The following is a 12,098-nucleotide window of genomic DNA, read 5'->3' as shown; positions in this document are numbered from 1 at the left end:
GTCACTTCTCGCTTACTTTTATTTGATTGAACCCGTGCATGTCCTTTACCTTGGTACAAAGCCCCTCTTTGCTGACCCAAGCGACCGTAAACCCTGGTTTCACTAGTGCACTCTTATTAGATGTACAAAATCTTCCTCACATTCTCTTAATCTCCATATATCTCCTGGTTTCTCGAAATCTTTTCAGCTGTACTGGAATACTGCAATCATGCCAACCTTCAATCTAGGCCGTCTAGGTCGTTTCCAAGTATCTCGTCTTCCTCCTCCAAACACCTCGTCGCCAATAAAACAGCATGATTTATCTTCCAGTCCTCCACCAGAGTACACCAAAATCGCCGAAAATGAAACCAAGTTCCACGCTCCATCGCAAGCCCAGCCACCAGAATGCAAGATAGAGCAGTTGCGTCGCTTCCTTATCGAGATTGTTGCGATTACTCTTGGCGCCAAATTCGACGAGCTGAACGCAGCTCTCTACGACATTTCTATGCCAACCGGCACAAACACAATCCTTTGCGACGTTGAGCGCGCAAATCTCCTCTCTCTGTCCAGCCTCGTCCGCAAGGTCCACAAGCGCTTCCTAGACAATGAAAAGACGAGGATAGATCGAAAGGACGAAGAGAAAATCCTCGCAACCATCACCAAACCTATGGATAGCCTCAACCCAGCAGGCAACTTCACAATACCTTGGTACTCTTTGGACATGATAGGATGGTACGGCGAAGAAGTGCGATCGCCGTCTGGCACATCCTGGGCATCTACCATCCCCGGATTTTGGGAGAATCCGCCGTACCGGTATTCATCTAATAACAAAGAGCCGTTCGAAGACAGTATGAGGGCATTCTGCCATATGTTCGACTCTATGGCGCCTGACGACGAGGTGCACGGCATACTACGCGAAGCATGGGACGATTCACGGAGACGTTGTGGCTTGGGTGATTTAGGCCCTCCGGGTATGTGTTGGCCGCTGAGGGGGGGATATCAGGACATGGGAAAATCGCTACAGAAGATGACGCCGTTGAAGCCTCGGGTTGGCGTTGGTAGGTTGCGAATAGGTCCGTAGGTATCGTATCTTCCACTGGCAACATATTTCCTACCAATGACATAAGGAACAATTATCAGCTTCTCATGCCTGCAGATACGTCTCTCCATTCATCCGTCTGCCGAGTTCCGAAGGAGTGTTTGAGTTATGGGGTGGAATCGCAGTGGATCGATCCCGGGAGGCGATCAACTGCGCTAGCGCAGCCCCTAAGCACAGCCCCATGCACCAACAGCCACAATGACATCATGCTAGCTGTACCTGCAGCAACCAACACCATCAATTTCGCTGTAAACCTGCTGTTAGTCCGAGACGAAACACGACAAGCGCGGTTTGCACATCGCCATCTTCCAAGGTTTCTCCGCCGCCTTCTCCTCTTTTCCTTGTGCATCTCCTTCCACTCTTCCCTTTCAGTCTGTCGCTTCGACTTGTAATTTCCCTACACGCGACTTGCACGCGAGGGCCCCTTTAGACCTCAATCCTTGTCATCACAACAACACCAACAAGATGGTGCATCAACGCGCATCTCAGCGAGCTCTGCTACTCAGCGCGACACTTGGTCTCGCTGGTGCAGTCGCCGTGCCCGAGCCGACAGCTGTTCCCGCCAAGGTCGAAGTTCGGGCGCCCGTTGTGACTCCCGCGGCCATCCGGTTCGATGGGCGACACAGCTATGTGCAGAAGAGGGATATCATCGACGACATCAAGAGTGGCGTAGAGAACTATGCAAACTCGATAGGCAGCGTTCTGGGAACAGACCTGCCCAGCTTCTTCACAGAGGGTAAGCAAATGCATCCAAAGCAAGCCTTGCGCTAGTAAGGCTTGTGCTGACACTTCGTCACTAGGCATCCCCGGCTGGTTCGAGGACCTGCCTACCGGCAGCCAAGTCCTCTCAAGTCTCGGCATTAACGACGACGATTTGGCTGCGAAGCCCACCGAAGTTCTCAACATTCCTCCCTATGCCAACTGGACCGACCAGGGCTGGAACGTTCGCTTCCACGGCAATGTCTACAAGTTCCCGGACATCTCGCAGAGCAAGGTCGACGACTTGGCCAACGTCTTCCTGATCGACACCAGTGTTGACCAGCTGCCTGACAACCAGAAGGCTCAGGCACGCAACCTCACGCGATCCATCTTCGTCGTCCAGCAAGGCGGTGAGAATGTCTCCATGTCGCTCGAGCCCGCGCCCATGCAGGGTGGTGATGGTGAGCCCGGAGGCGGCAACTCTGTCGAGGCACCTGGCGGCGTCCAGAACCTCACCCTCCCCTACGAGACAACCGTAGAGGGCGACTTTGACGTCTTCGTACCGATCCAGTCCAACGGCCTCCTCCCCGGCAACGAGACCAACAACGTCCAGCGCCTGAACGTCTACACTAACGGCACCATGAGCGGCAATGCCACTGCCTTCCTCGTGCCATCCGAGGGTATCACCTTCATCTCCGACATTGACGACATCCTGCGTGTAACCAAGATCTACGACCCCAAGGAAGGCCTTCTAAACTCCTTTGCCCGTCCCTTCACCCCCTGGATGAACATGCCCGAGATCTACGCGAACTGGTCGCAGACCCTCCCCAACAACACGCACTTCCACTACCTGACCACCACCCCCGAGCAAGCCACCCGTCTCTACATGGACTTCATCTACAAGACCTACCCCGGTGGCTCTTTCGACACGCGCCCGCTCAACTTCTCAGACGTATCCGCTACCCTCTCTATCCGCATGTTCCTCCTCCAGAAAGTCTTTGCCACCTTCCCTCAGCGCAAATTCGTCCTCGTGGCCGACACTTCAAACAGCGACGTCATGAAGGACTACCCCCAGCTCGCTCACGACTTCCCGAACCAAGTCCAGTGTATCTTCCTCCGCAATACCTCTGCCACCGACGACACCATGTGGTTCCCGTACAACACCGAGGGCTTCAAGGGCCTGAACAACAGGAGCTACATGTTCTTCCGTGAGCCAAACGATTTGGCTGGACTGGATATCGTTAACGGACAGTGCTTGAATGAGACGATTCAGCAGAATGTTACTTTCTCGAGGCAGGCAGAGATTTTGGGAATTCATGGCGATAGTGCGGGTGGCAAGTTGAACAGTGGGGCTACGATTGGCTTCGTGGTTGCGCTTTTCGCTGCTGTTGCGTTGTCGTTGTAGAGTGGATGGATATGGCTAGGTTGAGATGAATGTATACGAGATACGTTGTTTGCTTGTTTCTTCTTTTTTTTTCCTCATTAATATTGAGTTTTGGCATAGCGGCATGATCTGCGTTTTGATTTGGGTCTTCTTGTTCATAGTCATTTTTATCATGGGTACAATTATCAGATTGTCACGATTGAATTTTACGTTCTATGTGTATGTATGGGCATGTGCTACTGAAATTGTTCTCTACCTCGTTTGACACGGCGCGTCCTTCTTATCCCCACCTAGCTTACCCCCGTGAAACCAACATACCTTGTTCTCTATATCGTCTCCCTTCTGATCAAGTTTCCGGTGACCATACCTGCACTTTGGCGCTTTGTTCTCTTTAGTGGCTCCCATCCTGGAGTTGACAGCCTTAGTTCCTTTCTCCTTCTCTGGCTGTTCAATTGGTTTGTATTTGCGTTGGTCTCTATTTTTGTTATACGCACGTTGAGTTGGTATGAACTTATCGGCGCGTAAGATATCTGAGAAGCCAGCGCTTTGAGAGAGAGGGTAGGGGCGCTTTAGGGATGGGAGTGAAGGAGAGTGGGAGATTTCGGAACCATCTGAGCTGTATGATTCAGATATAGAGTTGCGCTGATGGAAGACCAGGTGCTGATTTGGATCGTCGGCCACCACAGCTGAGTCGCGACGGTCAGTATTCTGATCCATGTTTCTAGTTTAGCAGTGGGAGTTATAGCTGTGATTACACGCCTGGGTAGGCTGGGCACTGACGTTGGATGATGGGCTTAATTACTTCTTCCTGTGGAGGACTGTAAGGGCTACCTAAGTATGTATGGTCTAGCAAACGAAGCTCAAAGACACTGGGTCGACAAACAAGTGACCATGGGTGATACATTGCAATGGATATCTCTAGACGTCTCAAGATGTTTTGAGTTCATCCTCGAATGTCTTGAGACATCCCATCAGATACGATGTCGATATCTCATACGCACAACCGTAAGTCCTGGATGAACAAGCAGATAGCCGTCTCAAACACTCATACCCTCCTCGAACCTTCTAGCAATCTCCAGCATCTCAGCATCAAGTCTCGAGCCACTCAAAAATGTTACGCTGAATGGCAACACACCACCATCGTCCTCCTTCCCACTCAGTTCCTTAACAGGATATGTCCCCGCCGGAACAGCCACACCACACAAATCCAGCACATTCCCACAATGCGTGAACTCGCCCAAGATACTATTCTTCTTGATCGGATCCGCCAGCACCTCGTCTATCTTCCAGTGCGTAGGCGTCGTTGGTACAACCACTACATCAACGCCAGAAGCGGAGTATGCGAAAACCTTCTCTGCTTGGCGGGTATAGAGAGCTTGCGCTTGTAGGTCGCGGTATACATCTACGGCCGAGCTCTTCCGCGCAACAACAGCGTCCATGAGCTGGGCGGTTACAGGATGTAGTGCTGAGCGGTTCTTCTTGAGGAAGTCATCTGGGAGAGAGGCTAGGCGTTCGGAAACGAAAGTGCCGTCGTAGAGGAGTTGGCCCGCCTTTTGGAAGGGAGACCAGTCGATTGGTGTGAGGACGCCGCCGATTGCTTGTAGTTTCGATACCGTCTCATTGAACATGCGCCGGGCTGGTGTTGAGCAGATGGCGAGTGCTTCGGGTGGTGGGATGCCGAATTTGAATGTGCGCGATTGGGGTCCGATACTGTTTACGTGGCGTTCGAATGTTATCTCGGGTTTCGCGTAGGGGTCGAGTGGGTCGTGGCCTTCGAGGATTTGCCAGAGAGTTCGCGCGTCGGATATGGTTTTGGTGGAGAGTGCGATGCAGTCTAGTGACAGACATGCCGGTGTGATGCCTCGGAAGGAGATTGTTCCTCGTGTGGGCTTGTATCCGACGATGCCGTTGAAGCCAGCAGGTACTCTGCCTGAACCGGCTGTATCCGTTGCTAGGGAGAATGAGACGAGGTTAGCTCCTACTGATACTGTGCTGCCGCTGCTTGAACCGCCGCTGATGTAGTCTTCGTGGTAGACTGAATGAGTGATACCGTATGGACTGCGACAGCCTACAAGTCCGGTAGCGAGTTGATCTAAGTTGGCCTTTCCGATAAACAAAGCACCTGCGGCGATGACCTTCTCGTACACAGGAGCAGACGATGAAGGTACATGAGCAAGTGGCGGACATGCAGTTGTGGTAGGAAGACCGGCGATATCGATACTGTCTTTGACGCTGAACGGAACGCCAAATAGAGGTGGAAGAGCGTTTCGATCAGGAAAAGTCGACATCAACTGTCTTGCGGCGTCTAGAGTCACTACGCGTGGCGGCAGGTGTATCCATACTGCCGGATCTATCTTCTTGTACGCTTCGATCTTGTCGTAGACCGCGTCAACGACTGTTAGGGGCGAAAGACCGTTCTTATACGCTCGCTGAAGAGCGGGTATTGTGAGATCGCCGTCGAGTATCGGCGGTGTTTGAGGAGGCGTTGAATCGGCTTCGACGCTCTTGCTTGATACTGGTGCGAGGGCGTCTAGTAAAGGATCCAAGCTACCAATGTATCCGAACAGGCCTTGCGACCAATGTATCATATCCAAAGTCGACTTCTTGAAGCAAGCGTCATTGTATCCACTGGTGGCCTCTTCAATACCACAGCATTCGAAGCCCCGATCGTTTGCTTCCCGAATGGTAGTAGCAAAGCAGCATTCCGTAGTGACGCCAGAGACGATGAGATGTGTGATGGCTCTCGCCTTGAGTTGATGCAAAATGGTTGTATTCCAGAACGAGCCTTTGCCTGGTTTATCGATGATAACCTCTCCAGGCAACGGCTTCAGCTCTTCGATAATATCATGTCCGTATTCTCCACGGGTAAGTAGGCGACCAAGCTCTCCCTTGTCACCTATGACTAGTTTGTGTTGGGTGTTGCCTGGTGCGGCTTCTTGTCTGATCAACTTTGATGATGGGCAGTCGGAGAGGTCTGGTTTATGGCCTTCGCGAGTGTGGAATACAGTCAGGCCGGCGCTCCGGCACGCTTCCAACAATTTCTTAGTTGGAGCAATCGAAGCTTGAACGGCTTCTAGGTTTCCTCCTTGGATTTCGCCGAAACCTTTGGTGAGCAGGAAATCGCGCTGCATGTCGATTATGAGCAACGCAGTATGTTCCAAAGGGAAGGAAAACGCGTATGGCTTCGCGTCAAAGGAGAGCATCGTGGTATTGGGAGGCATGTTTGCCGTCGTTCGCAATAGCGTAAGGCTACAAAGACGCGATGGTTGAAAGGCTGTGCGTATGCTAAACTTGCCAGATCTCTTCGAGCTCAAGTAGGAAAGAGAGATATACAGAAACCTAGGAGAGAAGGCCGGCACTCCATACAGGCGTCCGATATCGAACTCATCAGATGAACGTGGGGAATCCAAGACTGGCCGCGAACGGAATAACGGAATATGCAACGAGCCTACGGCCCGAGTTTGGGCGACGGCTATCGAAAGGGCACTAGCAAAAAACAGCCTAGCGTGCCTCACCGATAAGAAGCCTCCGCTCTGCCCAGCGGCTGACACTTATTGATGCCTGTCTACATATCAAGATTGGAGTACTGCCCTCCTTGATAGTTATGCCAAACCTTTCCCGTCTCCGCGTTCACCCCGCCGCGCCAACGGCGAATACCTCCGAGATAGGAACTGATATGGTTATCAAGCTGGGGGCGATCATGGTACGGCCATGTAGTTGTCGCGATTCAGCAATCGAGACTGTGAAGCTTCATAAAGGCCGAATGTAGCACTGTTCAAATGAAATCCAGTGCGTTCATTGTATTGTGTTGCTTCTGACCATGTCTGTGCTTAAAGCAAGGCTTGCACCTCATCTTCATCTGAGGGTACCCTTCGAGAGCGGTAAATATGGGTCGCGCTGGTCAAACAAAGGTATGTAGTTGATGGCACGTGTACGTATCGGAGCCAGGCTAATCCTCAGGTCAACAATAGATCTTGATCCGGTTCCTCCTCAACAGCGTACCTGGGGTGGGCTTGACTACTGGGCGTACTGGTGCTCGGATATGCTCGCCCCTCCTTTGGCGTCCACCGTCAGCAGTGTCATGGCGCTGGGTTTCACGGCTAGAGAAACGATACCCATCGTCTTCTTCGGGTTCGCCATCTGCAGTGTGGTCATAACGCTCACTGGGAAGATGGGCGCCACGTACGCTGTATCATTCCCCGTTGTCATCCGAAGTGTCTTTGGTATGTATGGCTCGTTTCCAGCGATCTGCATTCGAGCCTTCGTTGCGATGATGTGGGCTGCTATTCTCACAGTGCAGGCAAGCAACTTCCTGCAACGTTGCCTTGAGGCGATTTGGCCAAGCTTTATCACTTTTCCGAATCATTTGCCCGAGAGCGCTGGTATAGACTGTATGCCTCATCCATCTCTATATATCCATGCGTGTTGCTGACAGTCTCGTAGCGGCTGGCTTGCTTTGCTTGTTCTTATACTGGTTTCTCCAGACCGCGCTCGCCCTTATGCCGATCTCGAAGTTGCGCGTTCTCTTTTGGATCAAGGGCATCGTCGTGCCGCCAACGTTCTTCGCATTGTTCCTTTGGGCCGTGATTGTGACCAAGGGGTGAGTGCTTCTGAGCATAATGCACCTTTAGATAGCGCTGACTTCATACCCAGTGGTGGTCCGCTCATCAAGGGAAAAGTGGAGATTACCTCAACTTACATGAACACGACCTACTCAGTCCTTACTGGACTCAATGCCGTCGTTGGACTCTTCTCGTCCCTAGCCGTCAACATGCCAGACTTCGGCAGGTTCTCCAAGAATCAACTCGCGGGTTACCACCAGTTCCTCGCCTTACCCATCATTGGAACATTAGGAGCGCTGACACCCATCTTTGTCACCGATGCTCATTCTTATATATGGGGCGACTTTGAGTGGTATATGCCAGACGTCATCGCCAAGTTCGACTCCAGAGCTGCGAAATTCTTTGTATCTGCCAGCTTCCTCCTTGCCACCATCGGAAACCAAATCGCAGCAGATACGTATCCGTTCGCAAACGATGTTGCTGGTATGCTACCAAAATACATCAACATCTTCCGGGCTACCATCATCATCTCTGTCTTTTGCATTGTATCCACTCCATGGAATATCATTAAGAATGCGTCTGGCTTGCTCTCATTCCTGAGTGGCTACTCATGTCTCATGGGTCCTCTCGCAGGTACCATGGTCAGCGACTATTACCTCGTGAAGAAGGGCAAGCTCGATGTGGATCAGCTATATACCGATCGTGGCATTTATTGGTACAACCGCGGTTGGAACTGGAGAGCATATGTGTCATTCGTTGTGGGATTTGCTCCCCTTCTCCCTGGCTTTGCGAAGAGTATCGACAATACTCTAGATATCGGTGGCGCATGGAAAGTATACACATTCGCGTGGATCTTTGGGTTTTACCTTTCGCTAGTAACGCACTACATAATCTGCGTGTATATTTCGCCAGCAACAGGGTCGTTGGTAGAAAGTGCGGTGTATCCGCCGCAAAAAGAGGCGATTGCGCCAATCCTGGAAGGTGAAGAACCATTGAATGAGGAGACAATTGTGTCCAAGGAAAAGGGAGTAGCTGATATGGCTTAAGTAATGTCGTGTTAGAAGTTTCAATCAAGACCAATTCATATCTGCTTCTGCCTTTCCGTGTATGACGTTGTGGATGAGTAGCGAAGATCTGGTGTTCTCTTAGTGATGCCGCTGATTAATTTCCGCTTGGTCAGTGCTCTCTCGCGCTAGACCTCGGCTGCCTCTTGTTCAGCTTGACTCTTCACCCTCCCTGCTGGTACCTCAGCGCCCATCACATCCACATCATAGGTGACTTCCCAGTGGAGCTAGCAGCTACGTCCAACATGCATCAAGCCAGGGCCGCAGTGTGATGCATTGGATCCATGGAGAGAACACCCTGGCCAGCCACTTTACGAAGTAGTCACGCGGACGCGTCTCCAGGACCGCGACTCCAATAACAACGACTTGGCGTCGTCCGTCTGTTGTCGAGACGGATGAACACTGCATGCTGAGATGCAAGCATGAACTTCATGCCTGTTGAGAACTCGCCGCCCAACCACTTCCCACGTGTAACCAACGCCCAGACTACCAAGTCCAAATCGCGCCGCCCGTGTGATCCGTGCCGTCGACGAAAGTCACGGTGCGAAATATCAGAAAGCGGGCCACCATGTGTTCTTTGTCAGTTCCATGATCAGGAATGCACCTTCAACGAAAATCCGCAACCGCGGAAACGGCGCGCTGTCGCTATCAACGAGGGTTCTGAGCCTATTGGGACTATTCGCGGCCAGCTACCTCTTGCAAACGATTATGGAATTAGCAATGCGGCCTCTACATCTCCTCAAGAGACTGCAGCCAGGATCCGACAGGATCCGCCAATCGATGACTATGCAAATCTACGCGGGCCTTCGCTCCTAAAGAAAACGCTCGGCCTGCAGACTAACAGGCACAGTCGCTTTGTCGGTTCTACTTCCGAGTACGAACGTCTATTGTTGGCACTCGAGCCACTTCAATCGATTGCTGGCGTTGATTCTTTGGTTGGCCATCCAATATTAAGAAAAGTTGATGATACCGACCCAACAATATTCGTCTTATCACCTGATGCCGGCACGCTCAACAGTCACAGTGACATTCCAGATCTTGACGCTATCGAGATGGCCGTAGCACCACATGGCTCCGCGTTGATACGTCTCTTCTTTAGAATCGTACATCCCAGCTTCCCAATCTTGCACAAGAAAGTGTTCTTAGAGAAGTATGAGCGAACCCACCGAGAGTTCTCGCCCCCGCTTCTGGCAGCAGTATATCTCCTGGCTCTGAACTGGTGGTCGTATTCCAGTGAGTTGGCATTGCAACTCAAACCGAATGTTTCGCATCTAGAAGGATTAGCAATGAAGTCGTTCAGCAACATTGTCCATAGGCCTAAACTTTCGACTATACAGGCAGGCTTATTGCTTCTCCAGCGGCCGGAGGGTAACAGTTGGGTGCTGACATGCCAGCTCGTCGGTCTCGGGCAGGACATGGGTCTCCAACTCGACTGTACGAACTGGCACATACCGGATTGGGAGCGTGGTCTGCGCAAGCGTCTGGCCTGGGCCATATTTATGCAGGACAAATGGGGTTCTCTTATACACGGTCGCCCCTCACACGTCACGCCAACAGACTGGGATGTGCAGCCCCTGACTGAAGACGACTTTCCAGAGAACGCCGCCGATGAGGATGACGAAGACGGAAGTACCGAGGTGGAAAAAGGACGAATTATGTTTTGTTACATGGTAGAACTCACACAAATTCTGGCACAGATCCTATCGACTTTTTACACTCTGAAGGCTGAGCGCGACTTCGCCACACGTACCCAGGAAGGCGTTAGATCGCTACTTGAAGCAGCCAAGCCTTTACAGCTTACACTACGCCAATGGTATGCCAACATGCCGTCTGCGCTCAAGATGCAGGACATAGCTCCGAGGAAGCTCTCTAGCGTCGGTTACCTCCACCTTGGCTATTACGCCGTTGAGATGACCTTGCATCGACGTATCATTCGCTCATTGTCTCCATCAGACGGTCCGGAAATCCGCGCTATATGCCGTCAGGCTGCACAAAGCCGACTCACATCTGCTTTCGCCTTCGTTCAATCGCTCCGACCAGAACATCTCCAATCCTTTTGGTACTCATCATCCACATACAACTTCGTACTCATCGGCTCTTTCATCTCGCTTCTGTGGGTGACATCTCCCGATAAAGAAGAAGCAGTGAAATATCGAGCCCATCTAGATGAATATAGATGGATCATACGTCTCTCTAGCAAATCAGCCGACTTCCTCGAGAGGGCGCTGATATCACTGGATCTAACTACCAGTGCGTTGATGAAAGCCGTTCCTGATGGCATCGTTCCGTCTTCGGCCGCGAACGGTCATCAGATCAGAACAGGCAATGAACCACGTTACGATGCTGATGCGGGTCACTTCCAAAATTCCAGATCTATGCCCAATGTCTCGAATTCGCCTGTCGCCTGTCTCAGTGGAATAATAGGCGAAACACTGCTAGAAGATGATAGTCTGGCTGATCATTCATGGTTCAGTGCGGTAGGCGAGAGCAACTTCGATGGCGGTTACAATGCTCATGACGTAGCTCTGCCTGGGCAGCCGGACATGACATAAGGCGCAACCATGCAGTATCGTTGAACTGGTGACTTCTTGACACTTGTTGCAATTTTAGACAACGAGCCTAGGATTACGCAAAGTCATGTTGCCGTTCCTGTTCCGTCCATGTCAATTGCGCTTTTAGTTGGTCTTGGCTCTGCGCCCTGCAAGTCAGCACATACGAGGCCAAACGACGGGGATTGTATGGATGAAGGGCACGCTCTAATGCGTCCAAGAACAGTCGTACAACTTCTTCTACACGACTTCACCACATTTCAGCAAATCTTTACCTAGGCATTGTGTATCTTCGCCAAATCGCAGTCAGAAGCTCCGATCTTACACACAAGCGAAAAGCGATAAAGGATGAGAGCTAGTCTTTGCCACTTGGTTGTTGCAAAGATGGAAAAACGAGCTGCGGCATTATGCTTGATGAAAATAGAACTACAGCGCATTCCATAATGCTGCCTAAAAGCACCTCTCTCTACGTCGCCTCGAGTGGAATAGATGCTTTCTATGAAAAGCTGAAAAACACCATGTCGCGCATGCGTTACGAGACTCACCGGAATACAAGGAGCAAGTAAGCTACCAACAAGGGCTATGCCTTCGAAGCGATCATTGGAGTAGTGAGCGGGAATTGACGGCCCGACCCAAGCTACGACCGGGCTCTATGTATGTCTAGCCTACCCCCTTGGAGTTAAGGTCGTTCCTATATAGATCCAGACTTCCGCATGTGAGCGGTTCGGCCCATGATCTGAATACACCCGGATCGGATCTTGA

The 12,098-nt window shown here is 51.4% G+C and overlaps 5 protein-coding genes across 5 annotated transcripts; 4 read left to right on the top strand and 1 right to left on the bottom strand.

The window, feature by feature from the left end:
* Positions 1-208: 208 nt before the first annotated feature.
* Positions 209-1,060, top strand: J4E82_007004 (uncharacterized protein; the record flags this gene model as incomplete). The annotated part of the gene is made up of 1 exon (XM_051733253.1): positions 209-1,060. One exon carries the CDS (start codon positions 209-211, stop codon positions 1,058-1,060), a length of 852 nt encoding a protein of 283 aa, XP_051586998.1.
* A 483-nt stretch (positions 1,061-1,543) lies between these two features.
* Positions 1,544-3,182, top strand: J4E82_007003 (uncharacterized protein; the record flags this gene model as incomplete). Its single annotated transcript, XM_051733252.1, has 2 exons — positions 1,544-1,814; positions 1,879-3,182. 2 exons carry the CDS (start codon positions 1,544-1,546, stop codon positions 3,180-3,182), a joined length of 1,575 nt encoding a protein of 524 aa, XP_051586997.1.
* Positions 3,183-4,198: 1,016 nt separating this feature from the next.
* J4E82_007002 (uncharacterized protein) lies at positions 4,199-6,382 on the bottom strand (the record flags this gene model as incomplete). The annotated part of the gene is made up of 1 exon (XM_051733251.1): positions 4,199-6,382. One exon carries the CDS (start codon positions 6,380-6,382, stop codon positions 4,199-4,201), a length of 2,184 nt encoding a protein of 727 aa, XP_051586996.1.
* Positions 6,383-6,981: 599 nt separating this feature from the next.
* On the top strand, positions 6,982-8,769 carry J4E82_007001 (uncharacterized protein; the record flags this gene model as incomplete). The annotated part of the gene is made up of 4 exons (XM_051733250.1): positions 6,982-7,072; positions 7,133-7,552; positions 7,605-7,761; positions 7,815-8,769. 4 exons carry the CDS (start codon positions 6,982-6,984, stop codon positions 8,767-8,769), a joined length of 1,623 nt encoding a protein of 540 aa, XP_051586995.1.
* Positions 8,770-9,209: 440 nt separating this feature from the next.
* J4E82_007000 (uncharacterized protein) lies at positions 9,210-11,339 on the top strand (the record flags this gene model as incomplete). Its single annotated transcript, XM_051733249.1, has 1 exon — positions 9,210-11,339. One exon carries the CDS (start codon positions 9,210-9,212, stop codon positions 11,337-11,339), a length of 2,130 nt encoding a protein of 709 aa, XP_051586994.1.
* Between the last annotated feature and the right edge of the window lie 759 nt (positions 11,340-12,098).

The sequence above is a fragment of the Alternaria postmessia genome, assembly GCF_024291825.1.
Source record: "Alternaria postmessia strain BMP 2775 chromosome Unknown scaffold_44, whole genome shotgun sequence".
Lineage (NCBI taxonomy): Eukaryota > Fungi > Ascomycota > Dothideomycetes > Pleosporales > Pleosporaceae > Alternaria > Alternaria postmessia.
This window is presented reverse-complemented; position numbering and strand designations above follow the sequence as displayed.